Genomic DNA, 23,499 nt, shown 5'->3' with positions numbered 1-23,499 from the left:
ACAAATAAATAAAAAAAAAAAAAAAAAAAAAACACAAGGCAATGCCTTGGTTTTCTCTAGTAGGTTTTGTTTGTTTATTTATTTCCATTTATTTGACAGGTAGAGAGACAGAAAGAGAGAGAGAGCTTCCAAATACCTTCAATGGCTGGGGCTGGGCCTGGCCAAGCAAGGAGTCTAGAATTCAATCCAGGTTTGGGTGGGAGGAACCCAACCACTTGACCTATCACCTGCCGTCTTCCAAGACACACATTAGTAGGAAGGTGGAATCAGAAGTGGAGCCAGGGGACTGGTGTTGTGGCACAGCATGTTAAGTCGCTGCCTGCCCAAAAGGGCATCATTGCAGTCCCCACTGCGCCATTTCCAATCCAACTCCTTGCTAATGCTCCTGGGAAAATAAGTGGAAGACTGGCTCAAGTACTTGAGCCCCTGCACCCATGTGGGAGACCCAGAAGAAGCTCCTGGATCCTGGCTTCAGCCTGGCCCAGCCCTGGTCACTGTAGCCATTTGGGGAATGAACCAGCAGAAGGAAGATTTCTCTGTCTCTCCTTCTGTCTGTAACGCTGTCTTTCAAATAAATAAATAAATCATTAAGAAAAAAAAGAAGTAGAGCCAGGACTTGACCCCAGGTACTCTGATATGGGATGTGAATGTTTCAAGTGGTATCTTAAGGGCTACATCCAATGCCTGCCACTCCATGTTTTTCTTTACAGGTTTTTTTTTTTTTTAATTAAAAAAAAATTTTTTTTGACAGGCAGATTAGACAGTGAGAGAGAGAGAGAGAGAGAGAGAGAGAGAGAGAAAGGTCTTCCTTTTCCATTAGTTCACCCCCCAAATGGCTGCTGTGGCCGGTGCACTGTGCTGATCCGAAGCCAGGAGCCAGGTACTTCCTCCTGGTCTCCCATGAAGGTGCAGGGCCCAAGCACTTGGGCCATCCTCCGCTGCCTTCCCAGGCCACAGCAGAGAGCTGGACTGGAAGAGGAACAACAGGGACAGAATCCAGTGCCCTAACCGGGACTAGAACCCAGGGTGCCAGCGCTGCAGGCGGAGGATTAGCTTAGAGAGCTGCGGTGCCTGCCTCTTTACAGTTTCAGCATTTATGTGTGCATCCCCTAAGCAATTGCTCAATTTTGCCAATTTTTGTGGTTTATATAAATGGAATGATTCTGTATTACTCTTTCGTGTCTCATTGATTTTGCTCAGCTTCCTACTTGGGAGACAAATCTGACATATCCAAGTTGTTACTGCACCTAGCTGTTGTGTGTTTGTCTGTTTTAGAGCTAGAGCAGGAGAAAGAGCGTCTATCCACTGGCTTTCTTCCCAAATGCCTGCAGTGGCCAGGGCTGGGTGAAGGCCAAAGCTGGGAGCCAGGAACTCAACCCAGGCCCCCCATGTGGGTGGCAGGGACCCAATAACTTGGGCCAGCACTGCTGCCTCCCAGGGTCTGCATTAGCAGGAAACAGGAGTCAGGAGCTGGAGCCGGGAATTGAACCCAGAGCACTCTAGTATGTGATGTAGGGGTCTTAACCAGCGTCTTAAGGCCAAATACCTACTCTAATACTAGCTATCTATCTATCTTTTTCTTGTTATACAGTATTCATTGTATGATTAGATCACATTTTTTTTTAATATCTACTTTTGGTAAACATTTGAGTTGTTTTGAATTAACATAAATGATGTGGCTACAAAGGTACACATTTCCCAACACATACCACCGAAGAGTTATTTCTTTATAAAAAGCTTTTTATTTATTTTCATTAAAACGTAAGGCGAGAGAGACACACACACACACACAAACATCTTCCACCCTGGCCTCCCGTGTGGGTGGTAGGGGCCCGAGAACTGGGTGTGCATTAGTAGGAAGCTGGATTAGAAGCAGAGCAGCCAGGACTCCAAGTGGCACTCTGATATGGGATAGGGCTGTCCCAAGTGGCAGCTTAACCCACTGCACCACAACGCCCACCCCCAAGCAAGAGTTTTTGTAGGATCTAGAGCTAAGGGTCAAACTGTAAATGCAGGCTCAGCTTTATCAGATAATGCCAAACTGTTTTCCAAAATGGTTGTACCAATTACACAGGTAACTGGGGACAGGCGTGGGTACAGAAACTCATATTTTCTTGCCTGAATCCCTCAATGATTCCCCCCTCCTTTTTTTTTAAACTTGGAATAAGATCCAAGTCCCCGGGGCCACCAACATTGTGGTACAGTGGGTTAAGCTGTTGCTTCTGACACTAGCATTTCATATTGGAGCACAGGTTGAAGTCCCAGCTGCTCCATTTCCAAACAGCACCCTGCCGATGCACCTGGGAAAGCAGCAGAAGATGATAACCCAAGTGCTTGGATCCCTGCCACCCAGATAGAGTTTCTGGTTGTTGACTTCAGCTTGGTCCAGACCTGACTGTTGTGGCTATTTGGGGAATAAACCAGTGTATGGAAGATATCTCTCTTCTTCTTCTTCTTCTTCTTCTTCTTCTTCTTCTTCTTCTTCTTCTTCTTCTTCTTCTTCTTCTTCTTCCTCCTCCTCCTCTTCCTCCTCTTCCTCCTCTTCCTCCTCTTCTTCTTCTTCCTCCTCTTCCTCCTCTTCTTCTTCTTCTTCCTCCTCTTCCTCCTCTTCTTCTTCTTCCTCTTCCTCCTCCTCCTCTTCTTCTTCTTCTTCCTCTTCCTCCTCTTCCTCTTCCTCTTCTTCCTCTTCCTCTTCCTCTTCTTCCTCTTCTTCCTCTTCCTCTTCCTCTTCTTCTTCTTCTTTTCTCTCTCTCTCTCTCTGTCACTCTGCCTTTCCAAAAAAAAAAAAAAAAAAAGATCCAGTCCCTTGGCTCAGGAGACGCTGTGTATGGAACTCCGCTTGGCTCGCTGACCTGCTCTTATGCTGTGACTCTTCCTGGTCATGACACTTCTTGTTCCTGCTCTCTGGAATGTTCTTCCATGCGACATTCCCACAGCTTGCTCCCTCACTTTCTTACTTCCTTCTCTGTTCACCACATTTTTAAAACACTTTGAGAGATACAGAGAGAGCACTCCCACTGGCCAGTTCCCTTCCCAAACGCGTGATGGAGCCAGGGCTGGGCCAGGGCTCAATCCATGTCTCCTACTGAGTGACAGGAACCCAACCATTTAAGCCACTGCCTCCTGGAGTGTGCGTGAGCAGGAGCCCAGAGGCAGCCATTGAACCCAGGTACCTGCTGATATGGGACACGGGAGTCTCAACCGGTGTCTTATCTGCTAGGCTAAACACCTGCCCTGTGCTCACCAAATTTTAGATCTCAATGGCCAGCATTTCTTCTCCTATTCTTGGCCTTGAGTCTCCATACCCAGTCGCGTGGGTTCCATTCAGTCTCTGGGAGTGCTGCCTCCTGTGCCAGGACTGGACAGACCATGAGGGTGCCTCAGAAGGCTTGTCAGAAAATGAAATGAAAAGGTAAGTCTTATTTTGATGCAAAAAAAATTTTTGAAAACTGTTATTTCTTTGTCATACACATTTCCATGAGTTTTTTGAAGACCCCTTGGATGCATGCATCTTAAAAATTTTTTGCACAGAATAAACTTACCCTTTAATTCTGTTTTCCATGAATTATTTGAAGTACCCCACCCCCACTGCTGAAAAGTTCCCAGCACCCAAGGATCCTAACTCCCCTGCCAGCTCTCAGCAACACCCGTCACTCAGTGTCTTCTGCCTCTGAGTCCCCTCCGGGAGCCCTTCAGGGGCCCGAAGCTGCAGCTTTGGCGACCAGGTTGGAAGGATTTGGGGGAGGCGCCAGGGCCCATGGCCAAGAAATGCTTTGTGGAGGAATAATGGGAAGACTTCAGAGATGCTAGATGCTGGACAGGCAGAGAAGAGGGAAGGCCACTCCAAGTAAAGGAACAGCAGGTGCAAAGAGCAGGAGGCATGCGCACAGACAGCCCTGCTGGAAGAGTGCCCTCAGGTCTGGCTCAGCTGGAGAGTTTTCAGGGGAGGGGTCGACGCAGGGGAGTGTCGCTGGGCAGGCCTGGAAGGGGAGGGCTGGATGAGATCTGAGCTCCAAAAGGCTCAGCAAGGCTCAGCGTGTCTTAGGTTTAATCCTGCCCCCCCACCTCCACCCCGCCACCTCCCCAAGCAGTCTGCCTGTGGCGTCCTACTCCACCCTGCCCTCCCCTTCACCCAGCCCCCAGCCTGGCACCCCTGCAGCTGAATGGACTTCTCTCTGGGCCTGCGCTTGGGGCCTCGGAACAAGAAGGCAGGGCACCAACAGCCCCCTACACCCCCTGGGCATGGCCCACCGGCTGCCTCTCCTTGTCTGCCCTGTGCCCCCTCTGCCTGTGCTGGCCCTTGTCCCGGCTGCCCCCCTCCCACCTGCTCCTGTACCGCCTGTCCCTGTCCCGGCATCCCTGGCCCACCCTGCACCTGCTCTTGCCCTCCCTGCCCTGCCTGTCCTCCCGCGTGCCCCCACACCGCCTGCACCTCATGCTCGGGCCCACCCCTGACCTGCTGCCACGTCTCCCCATGCCCCCTTTACCCTTGTCCCCAGGGCCCAGCTGCCTGGCGGAACCCCCACTTGGGCTGCAGTGGAGGCCGAGTGCCTGCCTGGGGGCCTCCAGGTTCCAGCGGCTGCTGCAGGGGCCCGCGCGCTTCTCAGGGGTGCTGTCTCATAATCTAGACGGACGGCCACCCTGGAGAGATTGTCCCTGGGACTCCGGGAGCACTTCCGCAGCCGGGGAGCAGAGACGGGAATCAGCCGGCAGGTAGAGGTGGGCAGACCACTCCGAGCCCCCCTACCCTGGCATCTGCTTTGAAGTGCGTTTCTGAGCATGCTCCAGCTGGTTCCAGAACCTCCTCTTTGCAACTTCTGCAACAGGAAGTGTTCTTCTCAGAGCCTCCTTGACAGTGGCTGAAGGTGAGCAACTGGCCATGTCCTCCCCCACCCACTAAGCCTCCGCGGGAGACCCTGCTTTGCTCACCTCCCCCCTAGTTTGCGTGGGTTAAGATGGGGTCTTCCTCCAGGGGAGGCAGAGGCTCCTCCCCCCTTGGACTGTCCTGGTCATCTTTCATGGTCCTTTGCTCCTAGCCAGGAGCCCTCTAGCCGGGTACCTTGCAAATCTCCGAGAGCTCACTCAGCCTCATGACCTCAATCTCGCAGCAATAATCCCATCTGAGACATTCGTGCTTATCTGGCATGGGGACGAGGGAAGCTGGGAGCCCTTAGTGTGGGTTCCCAATGAGCCCATTCCCTAGGTAGCTAGGGGGAGGTGTCCCGCCCCTGTGGATGGGGCTGAGAGACAGGAAAAGCCACCAGGATGGGAAGTGACTGACGCCCAGGTGTCTGTCGGGACCTGCTCCTCTGCTCAGTCCCTAAGCTCCCCTCCACCTGTCACTGGTTCTCTCTCCGGCTCTTCTACTAACCTGCTTCCATCTTTTCCTTAGCCTCCTCTTCTAAGACCCTTCATTTGTTTTCTTCCCACGCCTATTTCTTGTCCTCATTTCTCTCTATTGTACTCTCTCCACGTCGATCTCACTCCCTTCCCTCTGTCGCTGGGACTTTCTGCCTTTACCTTGCATGTGTCACAATACATCTGTGTCCCCACTCTCCAGCCCTCTGCTCCTCTCTCCCTCCGCGTCGTCTAATTGAAAGCCAGCTTAGCACAAATGTCTTTCTATCTCCCCCTACCTGGTCTCAACCCTCGCCTCCTCGTCCGTCCAGTCCACATTCCTCTGCTTTTGTCCTATTCTACTTCTGGGCTTTCCCATTCTGTTCCCTTCCTTTTCGATTTCCTTTTCTGTTTCTGTTTCTCTTCCTGTCTTCTATAGCTAGATGCTTTTTGACTTCCTACCTCTCACTCTGCCTCCCTATATCTGGCTGGCTCTCTCTCTCTCTCCTCGCCCCGTCTCCCCATGTCTGTCTTCCCTTGGTGTGTTCTCTGGGTTCTGAAGCTGTATGCACAGCACAGCTGTACACAGGCCTGTCCCACTGCTGTGAAGGGCTGGGACACTGAGCTCTCCAGTGTCTGTATGACTACAGTCTTGGCACCAATGAGGGGGAGAGACGGCTACCGGAACAGCCTCCCCTTTCCAGGCCATCCATTCTTGTTCAGCTCTAAGCCTCAACTTTTTTTTTTTTTTTTAAATATCTATTTATTTGAAAGGCAAAGAGAGAGAAATATATATCGAGAAAGATCTTCCATCCTCTGGTTCACTCCCCAAATGGCTGCAACAACCAGGGCTGGGGCAGGCCACAGCCAAGGAGCCAGTGACTCCATCCTGGTCTCCCACAAGCACTTGGGCCATCTTCCACTGCCTTCCCAGGCACATTAGCAGGGAGCTAGATCAGAAGTGGAGCAGCCAGGGCTCAAATATCTAATATGGGATGCTGGTGTCATTGGCAGCAACTAAACCAGCTGCCATACGACACCGGCCCCCCAAATCTTTTTTTTAAAATGATGCTTCTCCCAACTTCATATTCTGAAAGTTGGCAGTTAAAAATAATTAATCATTTAAGCTAACCTCTCCTCCTATCCTATCTCAGAGATAGACTGTGCTTCAGGGTAGCCAAGTTGCTCTAAGTGGTGGAGACTAGTTCGTATTTACAAAAGAATACCAACATACGTGGAAGGATTATGGAGTCAGAAAAATAACCATTTTGCAACTCCTGATGAAATAAGTGATCAAAGCAAGAATCACCAATGGGTGGAAAGCAAGGAAGATGGTTGACGAATCCTGCCATCACCGAGAGTGACACAACCAGACACGCTCTCCCTCCCGGTGCAACCTGGAGCTCCACCAATGAAACTAACCAAAAACAACCAAACAAGACTGAAACTAACCAAACTTCGAGTGCTAGCTTCCACTTACAGGAACAGACAGCAGGCAGAGGAACACACTACATGACAGAATAAGGCCCTAAGCAGACACATCCAGACTCTGGGACAGAGTGCAGGAAACTGACTCATTGCTTCATCTTGTCAATGGCTAGGAGGCAAGAAGTGAAAGGGGTCTTTAAAAAGACAGTCAATGCACAGAACGTGTAGCTCGCTGGGTTCCTCCTCCGGATAACCCAACCGTAACAAGACATCGCAAGACAGTGGGGACATTTTATTTGGGGTTTGATATTTACAATGCCAAGCAAGCAGTGCTAATTTTGTTAGATGTCCAAAGGGCTCTGAGATGATATATAAGAAAGTCCTTATTTCCAAGAGATGTGTGTGCAGCAGCCTGGCCTAGGGCCAGCTTCTGCCCCCACCACCCTTAAACCCCCTCCCATCCTCTGCTGGCTAATGTCCCACCTTCAGGGCAAAAGCACCCATTTTTGAAGAGGTCCTTCAATCAACAAAGACAATACAAAATATTGTAAGCCTACTTTTTTTTTTTGTAAGCTTACTTTTGGCTTCTGTCAAGTGCTTCTTAGCAACGTGCAACACTCTGATGACAGACAGCTGGTCTCCACCTCTGAGAAAGACGGCAAGCAATGTTAGATCATCCAGTCTCACCCGCGGCCATCATCCAGGAAGATCTCCATGCCCAAAGACAAGACTCTCACGATCTCACAGATTCGCTGTTCTGAGTTCAATGGGCTGAAGTCCAGGCCTGGGGTGGAGGGTACTCAGGACCTCCATGCCCCTCACACACTAAGCGACCTCGAGGAAATCAGGGTTTTTGAATCTCAGTGTTTCTGGATGAAAATATAGGAATCATTACTGCTTCCTACTCTCCAGTAGTTTGCCAGCTAGGGATGAAGGCGCTCTGGAACTCATAGGATATAAATCAGCTGTTGGCTTTATCCTAAGATGTAATCGCAGACATTCTTTTTTTTTTTTTTAAGATTTGTTTATTTGAGAGGCAGAGTTTATATATATATGGAGAGAGAGAGAGAGAGAGAGAGAGAGAGAGGTCTTCCATTGGCTGGTTCACTCCCCAGTTAGCCGCAACGGCCGGAGCTGCACTGATCCGAAGCCAGGAGCCAGGAGCTTCTTCTGGGTCTCCCACATGCGTGCAGGGGCCCAAGGACTTGGGCCATCCTCTACTGCTTTCCCGGGCCATAACAGAGAGCTGGATCGGAAGTGGAGGCAGCTGGGTCTTGAATGGGCGCCCATTTGGGATGCCAGCATTGCAGGCGGTGGCTGAACCCACTACACCACAGGGCTGGCTCCCCAGACATTCCTATCCTATACTCTCCAAGCTGTAGGGTACAGAAGTCACATTCACTAGCCATCTGTGCAGGCAGGTGCACCCGTATCTCAGCAATCACGCGAGCATGAAAATGGAAAGATCTGCTTCTGCCTCTTACCATTGGCTCTGGACATGGTGCTTGGCCTCTCCAGCTCGGGGAGAGTCGCAGCACCTGCCTGGTGGTGGCTACGAGGTTAAATGAGGTGATTCATCTATAGCAGACGAGCCTAGGGGGGCAGGCATTTGGGTGAAGATTCCAATTAAGGAAGCTAAACCACTGCCTGCCTGCGGGCGTCCCATATGGGTACCGATTGGGGACCTGGCTGCCCTCCTTCTGATTCAGCTCCCTGCTAATGCCCCTGGGAACAGAGCAGAAGATGGCCCAAGTACTTGGGCCCTGTACCCATGTGGTAGATCTGGATGTGGATGAAGCTCTTGGTTCCTGGCTTCAGCCTGGCCCAGTGCTGGCTGATGTGGCCATTTGGGGAGTAAACCAGAGGATGGAAGACCTCTCTGTCCCTCCCTCTCTCTGTGTAACTCTACCTTTCTTTTTTTTTTTTTTTTTTTTTTGGACAGGCAGAGTTAGACAGTGAGAGAGAGAGAGAGACAGAGAGAAAGGTCTTCCTTCCGTTGGTTCACCCCTAAAATGGCCACTACGGCCGACACACTGCTCCGATCCGAAGCCAGGAGCTAGGTGCTTCCTCCTGGTCTCCCATGAGGGTGCAGGGCCCAAGCACTTGGGCCATCCTCCACTGCACTCCCGGGCCATAGCAGAGAGCTGGCCTGGAAGAGGGGCAACCGGGACAGAATCTGGCACCTCAACCAGGACTAGACGTCCGGGTGCCGGCGTCGCAGGCGGAGGATTAGCCAAGTGAGCCATGACGCCGGCCATGTAACTCTACCTTTCAAACAAATAAATAAATCTCTTTTTTCTTTAAAAAAAAGATTCTGGTGGCTAGTGCTATGGCATAGCCAGTGATGTCACGCCTACAGTGCCAGCATCCCATATTGTTTGAGTCCCAGCTGCTCTACTTCCAATCCAGCTCTCTGCTATGGCCTGGGAAAGCAGAAGATGGCCCAAGTCCTTGGGCCCCTGCACCCACGTGGGAGACCTGGTAGGAGCTCCTGGCTCCTGGCTTCGGATCGGCCCAGCTCCGGCCATTGCAGTCATTTGGGGAGTGGTCAGCAGATGGAAAACCTCTCTCTCTCTCTCTCTCTCTCTCTCTCTCTCTCTCTCTCCGCATCTGCCTCTCTATAACTCTGCCTTTCAATTAAATAAATAAATCTTTTTAAAAAAAGATTCTGAATGGAGGTTGGCGTTGCTGCACAGTGGGTTAAGCTACCACTGTGTTGCCAGCATCCCATATTGGAGTCCCAGTTCGAATCCTCACCCACCTGGGAAGGTAGTAGATGATGCCTCAAGTACTTGGGCCCCTGACACCCAAGTGAGAGACCCAAATGGAATTCCTGGATTCAGCCTAGCCCAGACCTGGCTATGGTGGCCATTTGAGGAGTGAACCAGCAGATGGAAGATATACCTCTCTCTGTCACTCTGCCTTTCAAGCAAATGAACATATATATATATATATATATATTTAAAGATTTTATTTATTTATTTGAGAGCTAGAGTTACAGACAGTGAGAGGGAGAGATAGAGAGAAAGGTCTTCCTTCCATTGGTTCACTCCCCAAATAGCTGCAACGGCCGGAGCTGAGCCCATCCAAAGCCAGGAGCCAGGAATTTACAGGTCTCCCACGTGGGTGCTGTGGCCCAAGGACTTGGGCCATCATCTACTGTTTTCCCAGGCCACAGCAGAGAGCTGGATCGGAAGTGGAGCAGCTGAGTCTCGAACCAGTGCCCATATGGGATGCTGGTGCCGCAGGCCGAGGATTAACCTACTGAGCCATGGCGCCGGCCCCAAATATATATTTTTTTAAAGGTTCAGGTTAGGATCCACATCCCACATCAGGTTAAATTCCTAGTACCATATTCCACTTTCTGCTAATGCAGACCATTGGAGGCAGCAAGCGATGGCTCAAGTAATTGAGTCCCCACTCTCTCTGTGGGAGAGCTAGATTGAGTTCCCAGGGCCAGCTTCCAACCAGTCCAGCCCCCACCACTGTAGGCATCTGGGGAGTAAACCAGACAATAGGAGATCTCTCTCTCTCTCTCTCTCTCTCTCTCTCTCTCCCTTTCTCCTTCTCTTTTTGCCTGTCGGATTAAAAACATAACAGAGCCTCGATAAATAGCGATTTGATGAGTGCTGACCAATAATATGGGCCAGTCTTTTTTTTTCACAGCAATTTACATGAATTGTTCATCTATACATAGAATACTTATGGCATGTTTACTACATACCAATGACAAAGACAGTTTTAAGTATTGGGGACACAGGTGAACAAAACAGATAAAAATCTGTTAAGGAGAAGAGATAGTAAATAAACACACAAGTAAAATATATAGTGTTTCAGAGGGTGTCAAGTGCTGCGCCACAAAAGCACCAAGGGAGAAGGCAGAGTTGAAAGGAAAGCAGGTGCACTGTTGTGGTGGAGGGGGCCCTGTTGCTATTGTAAACAGCATGGTCAAAGGAGGCATCTCTGATAAGGTGAGTCTCTGAGAAGGTGACATTTGAACAGAGAACCGAAGGAGGTGAGGGAGAGCACCATGGCAATATCTTGGAGAAGAACCTTGCAGGGGACTGTGTGCAAAGGCTCTGGTGGTAGCCTGTAGGAGGGAAGTAGGGGATGGGGCAGAGAATTAGCGGCTTATAGGTCACTATACAGATTTTGGCCTGCTTGAAATTTTTTTTTTTTTTTTATCTATTTGAAAAGCAGAATTAGAGAGAGGCACACAGACTGTCCAACCACTGGTTCACTCCACAAAGTGGCCGTAATGACCAGGTTCTGGGTCAGGTGGAAGCCGGGAGCCCAGAGCCTGGAACACCATCCTAGTCTCCTCTCCCACGTGGGCACCAGGGGCCCAAGGACTCAGGCCATCTTCTGCTGCCTTCCCAGGAGCATCAGCAGGGAGCGGGATCAGAAGTGGAGCAGCTGGGACTCATTTGGGATGCCGGCGTCGCAGGTGGCAGCTTAACCCGCTGCACCACAACGCATGCACCCACAGGTTTTGGCTTTTACTCTTAGTGAGATGGCAGGCTAGTGCAGGGTCCTGAGGCTGGACACACTGAACGGCTCCTAAGGGGACGAGGTGGGCGTTCAGCCCAAGTTCCTAACCCTCTGCTACCATTAAACTTTAGCCTTCTTTATTTGGGCACTGCTGTCCTATGTCTTCAGACAAAGAAACTGGGACCCTGAGAAGCTGGGTGGCTTGCCTGAGGCCACGAAGCCGGTGGCAGCGGTGGGACAGGGAGCCTTAGGCCTGTCGGCAGCCAAGTTCTTGACAGCACACCGCCTCCCTCAGGTGTCTGAAGAGTACTGACTTCTTGCCTGGAGGTCACTACATTGCGAGAAGAGGCAAGCCAAGAAGTCCGTCTCTACCCGGGACAGCGCTGTCCCTTGGAGGGGAGCTCCGGCCCCTCGCTCTGCGGGACTGCAGGCATCTTTCCCGAGCCCGGCATGGAAGAAAAGAGAGAAAATGAGCCTTGATTTCAGGGTGGCCCCGCACGCGTCCACGAGTGGGAGAAGCAGGTGTCACCGGAGGGCAGCCCCAGCCGCCGCCTCTATCGCCCCCTTCCGCGCCCCGGCCGCGGAGCTCCTGCTTCTGCGCCGACTCCCGGGTGCCGGCGGGAAGGCGGGGCGTGGCGTCCGCGGCGCGCCCCCGTCACGTGACGGGGCCATCATGGCGGCCGCCAGAGCCCTGCCCGGCTCCCGGAAGCGGGCTGTGAGGGGCGGGAGCGCTGCTGGAGCCCGAGCCGAGCCGGAGCCACAGCTGGGCGGGCGGCCGGGCGGCCTGGAGCCGGACGTGTCCGGAGCGTCCCCGCAGACCGGGGCAGCAGGTGAGACGGGATCTGGGCGCGGCGCGAGCGGGTGTGGCGGCGCTGGGCTGGGGCTAGGGGGCGCAAGGGGGTGCCCTGACCCAGAGGAGGGGGAAACCCGAGCTGCACGCGCGTGACCCTGAAGCAACTCGAGAGGCCCGCGCGGGTGGGAGGACTGCCCGGTCGGATCCGGAGGCATTGAGGGCAGACACGGGCTTCCCCCAGCGAGCATGGGAGCGAATGGAGGGACGTGCGCAGAAGTTGCTATGGAAGAGGCCGGGAGCCCCTTTAGAATTTGCGGGACCGGATTCGGGAAGAGACTCCCCCTTTGCTGTGCCAGGCAAGGGTGGGGTGCATACTCGGTCCTCGCCCTCCCTGCCGCACAGTGTTCTAGGAGACAGCTGTGGCGGGGCCACTCCTCCCACCCACCCAACTGGTCCCTCCGGTCTTGGGGAGTGGAGTTGGCTGGGGGGTGGGTGGGTGGGGCTGCCTTCTTTCTGCTTTAGACACCCTTGACGGAGCTTCCCTGGCAATGGACTTGTCTCTGACCCTCCCTCCCCTCTCTCCAGGTCGTCCGGGGGCCCACCATGCTGGTGACTGCCTACCTGGTTTTTGTGGGTCTCCTGGCCTCCTGCCTGGGGCTGGAGCTGTCGAGATGCCGGGCCAAGCCCCCTGGACGGGCCTGCAGCAACCCCTCTTTCCTTCAGTTCCAACTGGATTTCTATCAGGTCTACTTCTTGGCCCTGGCAGCCGACTGGCTGCAGGCCCCCTACCTCTATAAACTCTATCAGCATTACCACTTCCTGGAGGGTCAGATCGCCATCCTCTATGTCTGTGGCCTTGCCTCCACAGTCCTCTTTGGCCTGGTGGCTTCCTCCCTCGTGGACTGGCTGGGTCGCAAGAAGTCTTGTGTGCTCTTCTCCCTCACTTACTCTCTGTGCTGCTTAACCAAACTGTCTCAGGACTACTTTGTGCTATTGGTGGGCCGAGCCCTCGGGGGGCTGTCCACAGCCCTGCTCTTCTCGGCCTTCGAGGCCTGGTACATCCATGAGCACGTGGAGCACCATGACTTCCCCGCTGAGTGGATCCCAGCCACCTTTGCCCGAGCTGCCTTCTGGAACCACGTGCTGGCTGTAGCGGCAGGCGTGGCAGCCGAGGCTGTGGCTAGCTGGATGGGGCTGGGACCCGTGGCTCCCTTCGTGGCCGCTATCCCTCTCCTGGCCCTGGCTGGCTCCTTGGCCCTCCGCAGCTGGGGAGAGAACTATGACCGGCAGCGAGCCTTCTCAAGGACTTGTGCCGGAGGCCTGCGCTGCCTCCTGTCGGACCGCCGCGTGCTGCTGCTGGGCACCATACAAGCCCTGTTTGAGAGTGTCATCTTCATCTTTGTCTTCCTCTGGACGCCCGTGCTGGACCCACACGGGGCCCCACTGGGCATTGTCTTCTCCAGCTTCATGGCAGCCAGCCTCCTTGGCTCTTCCCTGTACCGCATCGCCACCTCCAAGAGGTACCACCTGCAGCCCATGCACCTGCTGTCCCTTGCTGTCCTCATCGTCGTCTTCTCTCTCTTCATGTTAACGTTCTCCACCAGCCCGGGCCAGGAGAGTCCAGTGGAGTCCTTCATAGCCTTTCTGCTCATTGAGTTGGCGTGCGGGCTCTACTTTCCCAGCATGAGTTTCCTGCGGAGAAAGGTGATCCCCGAAACAGAGCAGGCTGGCGTCCTCAACTGGTTCCGGGTGCCCCTGCACTTACTGGCCTGCCTGGGGCTCCTCGTCCTCCATGACAGCGATCGGAAGACAGGCACCCGGAACATGTTCAGCATCTGCTCTGCCGTCATGGTGATGGCTCTGCTGGCCGTGGTGGGACTCTTCACCGTGGTACGGCACGACGCCGAGCTGCGAGTGCCCTCACCCTCCGGGGAGCCCTACGCCCCTGAACTCTAGCCCTGGTCCGCGACGAGGGGCCCGGGGTGGACTCTTGACCCCGCCTCTCCAGGGTTGCACGGATCTTGCTGAAACTGACTCCTGGCAGTGCTTTGGGTTGGGGAGAACGTGGGGGTGGTGGACTGGAAAGAGGGTGCCACAAGTTGCCTCTGTGTTGCTCCCTTTCCCCTTCCCATTTAAAAATAAACATTTTTAGCTGATCACGGATCACATTCACCTCCCCTCACCTGTACCCACTTCAGTAGTCTCTGGTGAGTGAGCAGCTGGAGGCTTTGAGAGACAGATAGGACTACCAGCAAAAAGTTTCTCTCTCTGACCCTCTCCAGACTGAGAGCTGTGGAACTGCTTCTCAGCAGAACCGTGTGGGAAGGGCCTGCGGCTTCTAGTCTTCCACCTCCAGGCTAATGGGGGGACTGGTAGATGCCCAGTGTGCCAGGCCACTGAGCGATCATTCCAGGGCCTTGGGCCGCTGCCGTGCCTTCCCGTGGGACAAATCCCCAAGGCCCTTCTTGGAGGAACAGGCTTGCAACTCAGCACCAGTATATTGCCTGCCTTCTGTCCCACTTGTTCAGCATCACCAGGGCCCACCAGGTCCTGTGTCCCTGCGCGAAACCCAAATGAAGGGCTGCCAAGGGGGAAAGAGAAGTGAATGGCTAAGGGACCAGAACACCTTGTCTCCACCTGACTTCCCCACCCAGGCTGAGTGAGGGTGAGGGAGCCATCAGGGCAGGAAACAGTACCACTGGGAATGCCAGTTCTGTGGGCTCCTCCCTGCCTCACCTCTGATTGTATCTGCCTTTGCTCCTCCCACCAAAACCCCAGGCTTCTAGGGGAAAGCAGAGCCAGCTCTGAGAAGGGTGGGGATGGAGAGAGGATAGGCTCAAGGGTGTGTCCTGGAATGCACTTGAGATGGGCAAGGGGACCCACCTGTTCTGGAAAGGGGCTGATGAGCTTTTCCCGGGTCTCAGACTGCTTCCCAGACAGGATGCAAGATGTTCCAAGACTGGCAGGTTCTGACCTGTGTGGAGAGATAGCGTCAGCTGGTGCTCCGGGAATGTGGGGTGAGGCTGAGGGTCCCTGCTAGGAGCAGAGCAAACATAGTTTCCTACCCAGGCTGCAGGGGGAGGCTAAATACAAGAAACTGGTATCTTCTCCCCCTACTTCCAGCAAACCCCCCCCCCCATTTTTTAAGACTAAAGACAAGAGTCTGGGGGCAGGCACTGAAGTGCAGCGGGTTAAGCTGCTGCTTGGGAAGCCATGTACCCCACATTGGAGTGCTGGTCAAGTCTGGCACCTCTGCTTCCAACCCAGCTTGCTGCTAATGCATGCTGGCTAAAGCTGCGGATGATGGCTTGAGTGCTTGGGCCCTTGCCGCCCAGACGGGAGACCCAGATGGAGCTCCTGGCTCCAGCTTGGACTAGCCCTGGTGGGCATTTGGGGAGTGAACCCGTGAATGGAAGATCTTCCTCTGTCCTTTTTTTCACTCTGCCTTTCATGTAGATGAAAATAAACATTAAAAAAAAGAGTCTTTTATAGTAACCCTAATTCCTGTGTCTGCCCTGTTGAGCTGGACTCATAAATATTGTAAAGATTTATTTACTTATTTATTTGAAAGGCAGAGAGAGAGCGAGAGAGATCTTTCATCCATTGGTTGATTTCTCAAATAGCTGCAACAGCTAGGGCTGGACCAGGCCAAGGCAACGAGTCTGGAACCCTTTTTTTTTTTTTTTTTTAAATTTATTTTTTATTTTTTTTATTTTTGACAGGCAGAGTGGACAGTGAGAGAGAGAGAGACAGAGAGAAAGGTCTTCCTTTTGCCGTTGGTTCACCCTCCAATGGCCGCCACGGTAGCGCGCTGCGGCCGGCGCACCGCGCTGATCCGATGGCAGGAGCCAGGTGCTTCTCCTGGTCTCCCATGGGGTGCAGGGCCCAAGCACTTGGGCCATCCTCCACTGCACTCCCGGGCCACAGCAGAGAGCTGGCCTGGAAGAGGGGCAACCGGGTCAGGATCGGTGTCCCGACCGGGACTAGAACCTGATGTGCCGGCGCCGCAACGCGGAGGATTAGCCTAGTGAGCCGCGGCGCCGGCCTTTTTTTTTTTTTTTTTTTTTTTTTTAAGATTTATTTATTTATTTACTTGAAAGTCAGAGTTACACAGAGAAAAGGAGAGACAGAGAGAGAGAGAGAGGTCTTCCATCTGCTGGTTCACTCCCCAGTTGGTTGTAATGGCTGGAGCTAGGCCAATCTGAAGCCAGGAGCCAGGAGCTGCTTCTGGGTCTCCCACAAGGGTGCAGGGGCCCAAGACTTGGGCCATCTTCCACTGCTTTCCCAGGCCATAGCAGAGAGCTGAATTGGAAGTGGAGTAGCTGGGACCTGCACCAGCACCCACATGGGATGTCAGCACTGAAGGCAGTGGCCTCACCTCTACACCACAGCACCACCCCGAGTCTGGAACTCTTATCTGCATCTCCTACTTGAGCCATCTTCAGCTGCTTCTGCTGGTGCATCAGCAGGGAGCTGGATCAGAAGCAGAGTAGCCAGACTCCCAACTGGTGCTTTGGTATGGGATGCTGGGGTCTCAAGCAGCAGTTTAACCTGCCGCACCATGATTCTGGCCCCTCAGATACATTTTATAACTTTGTTGGTTTTTGTTTTGAGATTTACTTATTTATTTGAAAGAGTTACCTAGAGACAGAGATCTTCCATCCACTGGTTCACTCCCCCTAATGTCCACAACAGCTGGGGCTAAACCAGGCTGAAGCCAGGAGCCAGAAATTCCATTCTAGTCTCCATGTGGGTAGCATGGACCCACGTACGTGGGCCATCATCTACTGTCTCCTAGGGTGCACATTAGCAGGGAGCTGGATTGGAAGCAGAGCAGCAGGGACCAGATCTGGTGCTCAGATATGAGATGCTAGTGTCATAAGTGGCAGCCTAACCCACCATGTCACAACACTGGCCCCTTTATAGTTATTTGTTTACTTTCCATCTCTTCCTATCATACTGTGATCTGCTTAAGGGCAGGAAACGGTCATACTCCCCTTTGTCTCACTGTTTTATACACATAAGTATGCTTTGTCCATGGCTGTGCTCAGCACACATCTGGAAAGGAGATAGGCTAGCCCACACCTGGCTTTTCCAGAGTCGTTCATTTTGGTGGGCAGTTGGCCTAGTAGTTTTGGTGCCCACATCCTCTATTGGAGTTCCCGGGTTTGAATTGTAGCCTTGGCTTCTGAAATTCTAGCCTTCCACTAATGCAGACCCCAGGAAGCAGCAGGTGGTGGCTCAAGTAGTTGGGTCCCTGCCACCTACTTGGGAGACCTGGATGGAGTTCCCAGTTATCCGCCTGGCTGAGCCCTGGCCATTGCACACATTTAAGGAGTGATCCAGTGGGTGGGATAGTAGCGCTCTGTGTGTGTGTGTGCGTGCACGCGTGTGTCAACCTCTCAAATAATCGAGAGCATGTGCCACTTTTGGGAAGTCTGTTAGACGTCCCAATAGAATCAAGAGTCTGGTCCTTGATTTGTTCTTTTAGACGATAGTGATTATTGTTGGAACCCTTAGGGGGCCTTCCATTCCTAAGTGATAAGAAAGTAGTGGTTAGAGGAGGTGGACTAAAGAGGTTCCTTTAACTTTGTTCTGCAGAGCTGCCTTCAAAGGGGTTGGTGGCTGATGGTGGAGTGAGGAGGGGTCTTTCCTATCAGACTCACGGTGAGTTGAGAGCTGGATTGTCTATAAAGCCTTAAACGTTTTATTTTTAAAAAAGATTTATTTATTTGAGAGGCAGAGTTCCAGAGAGAGATAGAGATCTTCCATTCACTGGTTCACTGCCCAAATGGCTGCAACAGCCAGGGCTGGGCCAGGCTGAATCCAGGAGTCTGGAATTCCATCCAGGTCTCCCTTGTGGGTGGCAGGGGTCCAAGCAACTGGGCCTTCCTCTGCTGCCCCCCCCAGGTACATCAGCAGGGAGCTGGATCAGAACTGGAGTGGCCTGAACTTGAACTGGTGCTCTTAGGGGATGCCAGCATTGCAGGTGGCAGTCTAACCCGCGCCACAATGCCAGCCACTGGTCTAAAGAGGAAAATCCATGTAAAGAAAGGAAGCGAGTGTCCGAGTGGGAAAATGAGATCTCTTTCTGTGATGTGCACTGTGTCCCATGGACCTTTACCCCCCTGCCCACTCAAGCTGTTTCTCTGGAGAAAGGCAAGAGTGGGATCTCTTGGCCATGTGGTCCACATAAGGGTATTAAATGTAGGATTGGCTCAGCAGGTGCACATGGCCTGTGGAATGCATCTCATGATGCTCTTCTAAGAGCACCGTGATGTAGTTACGAGCATGGATGGGGCCTGGCTGCCTGGTTCCAGTGTGGCTTCGCTGCTCTGTGCCTCAGGCTCTTTATCCATAAAATGGGGAAGACAATCCAGTTTCTCGCCGTACAGCTCTCACCAGACTGAAATGCATAACTGTAATCAAGTGCTCAGAACAGTCCTTGGCCCACAGAATCAAACTTTTCCAGTGCAGCCGAGCCTATCTGGACTTGGGTGTGAGAATGAGTGGACGCGGCTGTCATGATGTGGGTAAGTTTCCAACACATCCTAGTGGTTGGGGGATTCCCAGCAGTGTTTATCCTTGATCCTGACCCAGATGGACGGCTCCAGCAGCCATCCAAGAACCCTTGTACTCTGGGATGTGTGAGCAGCTGAATTGGGTGTTGTATGTTCCACTTGAACTCATTTCCTCTTCCTCAAGTGGGAGGTCACCTTAGGGTCAGCCTGGATACACACCACCATCTCTCACTAGGAGCCTCCTGCCTGTCTGCATTTCCATCCAGCTGGAAACAGGAGTATGTGATCCATAGCAGTTGGGTCTACGTTCCACTCCCTGTTGCTGCTTCCCTTATCCCAATCCTGTGGTCCTCCTGTCTCTTTTTATTATTCTTTCCCACCACTTCCCCGCAGAACTACAGGATAGGAATATAGAACAGAAGTTTGTCAGGCTTGGATCAAATCTGATCCAAAATCCTTCAGGGACAGGCATTTAGCCTAGCAGTAAAGATGCCAGTTAAGATGGCCCCTCTGCCCTATCAGAATGCCTGGGTTCAATACCTACCTCCAGCTCCGGACACCAACTTCCTGCTGATACACACCCTGAAGAGGCAGTGGTGATGGCTCAAGTGATTGGATTCCTGCCACCTGCATTGAATTCTTGGTTTCTGCCTTTGGCCTTGGCTCAGTCTTAGTCACTGTGGGCATTAGAAGAAGAAACCAGTGGATGGGAGATCTCTGTCTCTCCAAAGAATAAATAAGGGGCCAGCACTGTAGTGTAGCAGGTAAAGCCTCCACCTGCAGTGTCGGCAGCCCATGTGGCCACCGGTTCGAGTGCCGGCTGCTCCTCTTTCGATCCAGCTCTCTGCTGTGGCTTGGGAAAGCAGTGGAAGATGGCCCAAGGGCTTGGGCCCCTGCACCCACATGGGAGACCCAGAGGTAGTTCCTGGCTCCTGGCTTTGGATGGGCTCAGTTCTGGCCATCGCAGCCATTTGGGGAGTGAACCAATGGTTGGAGGACTTCTCTCTCTGTCTCTGCTTCTCTCTCTCTGTGACTCTGCCTCTCAAGTAAATAAATGAACCTTTAAAAATAAAAATTAAAAAAAAACAAGAATAAAAATTTTGAAATAACAAGAGACAGGGGCCAGTGCTGTGGCATAGAGGGTTAAGCCTCCACCTGCAGGGCATCATCTCATATGGCCACCAATTTGCGTACTGGCTGCTCCTATTCCAATCCAGTTCTCTGCTATTGCCTGGGAAAGCAGTAGAAGATGGCCCAAGTGTTTGGGCTCCTGCACCACATGGGAGACCTGGAAGAAGCTCCTGGCTCCTGGCTTCAGATCAGCACAGCTCCAGCCATTGTGGCTATTTGGGGAGTGAGCCAAGTGGATGGAAGACTTTTCTGTCTGTCTTTCCCTCTCTCTGTCTGTAACTCTATCTTTCAAATAAATAAATAAAATCTCTTTTTAAAAAGTTGATTTATTTTAAAAAGACATCTTCATGGGTTGGACATATGATAACAGCTGTTAAGCTGCCATTTGGACAGCCATATCTCGTATTGGAATGCTAGGTTTGAATTGTCCACTCTCCATTCCGGCTTCCTGTAACGTGCACCCTGGGAGGTAGCAGGTGATGATGTGATCAGTGGGGTCCCTGCCACTCATTCCGGAGACCCAGATGGAGTTCCTGGCTCCTGGCTTCGGTGTGGCCCAGCCTGGCTACTGCAAGTATTTGGGAAGTGAGGAGCGCCTGGAAGCTCCCTCGTTGTTTCTCACTTTTTCTCTTTCTGCTTTTCAAATTACAAAAACAGATAAATAAAAATGTTTTTAAAAATTCACATTTGCTTCAAGGTTTCTTTTTTTATAATAAAGTTATATGATCTCATTGTAAAATAGTCAAATGCAAGTACAGAAATACATATTTTAACATGAATATTTGTTACTATGTTGTATTGAAATACATATATTGACATAAAATTACTATATGTAAATACATCTGTACCTTAGTGACAAGTTCTGAGAAATGTGACAGTGATGTTGTCATTGTGTAAACATGATGGAGCTATGTTGTAACTGGGCAATATGATCTCCTGGGACCAATACTTACTGTATATGCATTGTGCCAGTGATCAAAGCGGCTGTATAAAATGTAAACAAATGACAGGACCCTACAGTCACACTGGTTAGATTACCACAGGTAAATGTTTGGGATCTAGTCCACCACATTTAATTTTTAAAATAAAAATTGTATCATACTATTCATGCTTTTCTGCAACTTGTTTTTGTTTTTACTTTTTTTTTTTTTTTTTTGACAGGCAGAGTGGACAGTGAGAAAGAGAGACAGGGAGAAAGGTTTTCCTTTACTGTTGGTTCACCCTCTAATGGCCGCTGCGGCTGGCACACTGTGGCCAGCGCACTGCACTGATCTGAAGCCAGGAGCCAGGTGCTTCTCCTGGTCTCCCATGCAGCTGCAGGGCCCAAGCACTTGGGCTATCCTTCACTGCCTTCCCGGGCCACAGCAGAGAGCTGGCCTGGAAGAGGGGCAACTGGGACAGAATCCGGCGCCCTGACCAGGACTAGAACCCGGTGTGCCGGCGCCACAGGTGGAGGATTAGCCTATTGAGCCACGGCACCGGCCTGTTTTTACTTATTAATATTTATTTACTTGAGAGGCAGAGACAGAGGTCTTCCATCCACCGATTCACTCCCCAAATGGCCACAACAGCTGTGTCTGGGCCAGGCTGAAGCTGGGTCTCCCGTGTGGGTGGGAGGAACCCAAGTACCTGCGCCATCACCCGCTGCCACCCAGGTGTATTCTCGGGAAGCCATATGGGGAGCCTGGAGAAGCTGGGACATGGACCAGGTGCTGCAAGATGAGGCAGTGGCCTAACCAGCGGTGCCACAACACCTGCTCTAACGACATGCCTTTTTTTTTTTTTTAAGATTTATTTATTTATTTGAAAGTCAGAGTTACACAAAGAAGAGAGGCAGAGAGAGAAAGAGAGGTCTTCCATCTGATGGTTCACTCCCCAGATGGCCACAACGGCCGAAGCTGCGCCGGTCCGAAATCAGGAGCTTCTTCTGGGTCTCCCACGTGGGTGCAGGGGCCCAAGTCCTTGGGCCATCTTCTACTGCTTTCCCAGGCCACAGCAGAGAGCTGGATCGGAAGAGGAGCAGGTGGAACTCTACCACTGGTGACCATATAGGATGCCTGCACTTCAGGCAGTGGCTTTACCCAATACACTACTGTGCTGTCCCCCTCAGGGCATCTTTCACTGTTTTCCCAGTCTCATTAGCAGGGAACTGGAAGTGGAGCAGCTGGGATTGAACTGGCATGCAAGCCTCTTGAGATACTTTGGAGATAGCATTGTTTTCTTTCTTTTCTTTCTCTCTTAAAAGGGAGACCCACATGGAGCTCCTGGCTCCTAGCTTTGGCATAGTCCAGCCCTGGCTGTTGTGGGCATCTAGGGAGTGAACCAGTGGATGGAAGATTCTCTATCTGCGTGTGTGTCTGTGTGTCTGTGTTACTCTGCCTTTCAATTTTTTTTTTTTTTTTTTTTTTTTTTTTTTTTTTTTTAAAGAAAGCCTGACATGGATTCCTGACTTCAGCTTCCTGCTAATGAAGATATTGGGAGGCCACAGTGATGGCTCAGGTGGCTGGGCTCCTGCACCTATGGGAGACCTGGATTGAGTTCCTGGCTCTCCACTTTGGCCCAGCCCAGGTCCATCTATTGCAAGCATTTGGGGAGTGAACTAGCAGATGGGATCTTGCTGTCTTTGTCTCCGCATGTCTCTCTGCTTCTCAAACAACAGACATTAAACATTAGTCTTCCCTGCTAGGTCCTCAGCTCCTAAGACCTCCATAATGATGGGGGGTCACCCAGTAGGGTTCATCAGGGCAAAGCTAAGTGGGAGACCCCTTTGGGGTGAATTTTTTTTGGTGGAGGTAGGAAAGAATAGAGCCAGCTGAATAGGTATGTTTGGGGAAGTGGTCAGTCTTCGCCGGTCAAGAGTACCAGAGGGCCAGTGCCATGGCTCAACAGGCTAATCCGCTGCCTAGCGGCGCCGGCACACAAGGTTCTAGTCCCTGTTGGGGCGCTGGATTCTGTCCCGGTTGCCCCTCTTCCAGGCCAGCTCTCTGCTGTGGCCCGGGAGTGCAGTGGAGGATGGCCCAAGTGCTTGGGCCCTGCACCCCATGGGAGACCAGGAGAAGCACCTGGTTCCTGGCTTCGGATCAGTGCGGTGCACCAGCCACAGCGCGCCAGCCTCGGTGGTCATTGGAGGGTGAACGAAGGGCAAAGGAAGACCTTTCTCTCTGTCTCTCTCACTGTCCACTCTGCCTGTCCAAAAAAAGAAGAAAAAAAAAAAAAAAAAAAAGAGTACCAGAGACCCCAGCAAGTGCATTTTCCTCTTTCGTCTAGCTACTCGCTACCTCTAACCCACCCCGGGACCCCTCACTCTCCATCACGGGGCACTAGACATGTCTTCCCCGTAACAAGGAATGGAAAGGGCAAAGCTGGAAGGCGGAGAACTGCAGCTTGCCTTGGTACTGCTGTCAGGATCAGGGTCCCCAGAGAACTGCGCCTTTAGATAATCCCGCAGAAGGCGGCATCCTTTTTTCCCCCTAGTGACCAACGCGGCATGAATTTCCAAGTCCATTTTGTTGTCTAGTCTAATCCTCTTAACTTTCGACTCTTGCCTGAGGCCAGAAGACGGAAGGAGGAGGCAGGGGGCTGGCTTTCCCCAGAGCGACTAAGCGACGGGTAACTAAGGAACTCAACTCTGGTGGAAAATCAGGAAACCCGCGCCCCCAAGAGGCCCTAACACCTGGCGCACAGACCATCCCCACCACCAACACGGCGGCGGCGTCACGTGACGAGCGGCGCGGCCGAGACTACAACTCCCAGCGCCCCGCGCGGACCGCGACGTTACGTAGCCCTCGCTGATTGGCC

General features: G+C 52.2%; 2 protein-coding genes across 2 annotated transcripts; both read left to right on the top strand.

The window, feature by feature from the left end:
* The first annotated feature begins 4,163 nt into the window (after positions 1-4,163).
* On the top strand, positions 4,164-4,628 carry LOC133768070 (sperm mitochondrial-associated cysteine-rich protein). The gene has a single exon (XM_062202480.1). The coding sequence runs from the start codon at positions 4,164-4,166 to the stop codon at positions 4,626-4,628; it is 465 nt and encodes a 154-aa protein (XP_062058464.1).
* A 7,351-nt stretch (positions 4,629-11,979) lies between these two features.
* Positions 11,980-14,205, top strand: MFSD5 (major facilitator superfamily domain containing 5). Its single transcript, XM_062203608.1, has 2 exons — positions 11,980-12,086; positions 12,635-14,205. The coding sequence occupies exon 2, from the start codon at positions 12,653-12,655 to the stop codon at positions 14,003-14,005; it is 1,353 nt and encodes a 450-aa protein (XP_062059592.1). The 5' UTR covers positions 11,980-12,086; positions 12,635-12,652; the 3' UTR covers positions 14,006-14,205.
* The last annotated feature ends 9,294 nt before the right edge of the window (positions 14,206-23,499 follow it).

This window comes from Lepus europaeus, chromosome 10, assembly GCF_033115175.1.
Source record: "Lepus europaeus isolate LE1 chromosome 10, mLepTim1.pri, whole genome shotgun sequence".
Lineage (NCBI taxonomy): Eukaryota > Metazoa > Chordata > Mammalia > Lagomorpha > Leporidae > Lepus > Lepus europaeus.
Note: the sequence above shows the minus strand (reverse complement) of the source record. Positions and strands in the feature narration are given on the sequence as shown.

Coding starts and splice junctions, on each gene's coding strand:
- LOC133768070 (XM_062202480.1), top strand. CDS start 4,164: ATGGACTTCTCTCTGGGCCTGCGCTTGGGGCCTCGGAACAAGAAGGCA.
- MFSD5 (XM_062203608.1), top strand. CDS start 12,653: ATGCTGGTGACTGCCTACCTGGTTTTTGTGGGTCTCCTGGCCTCCTGC.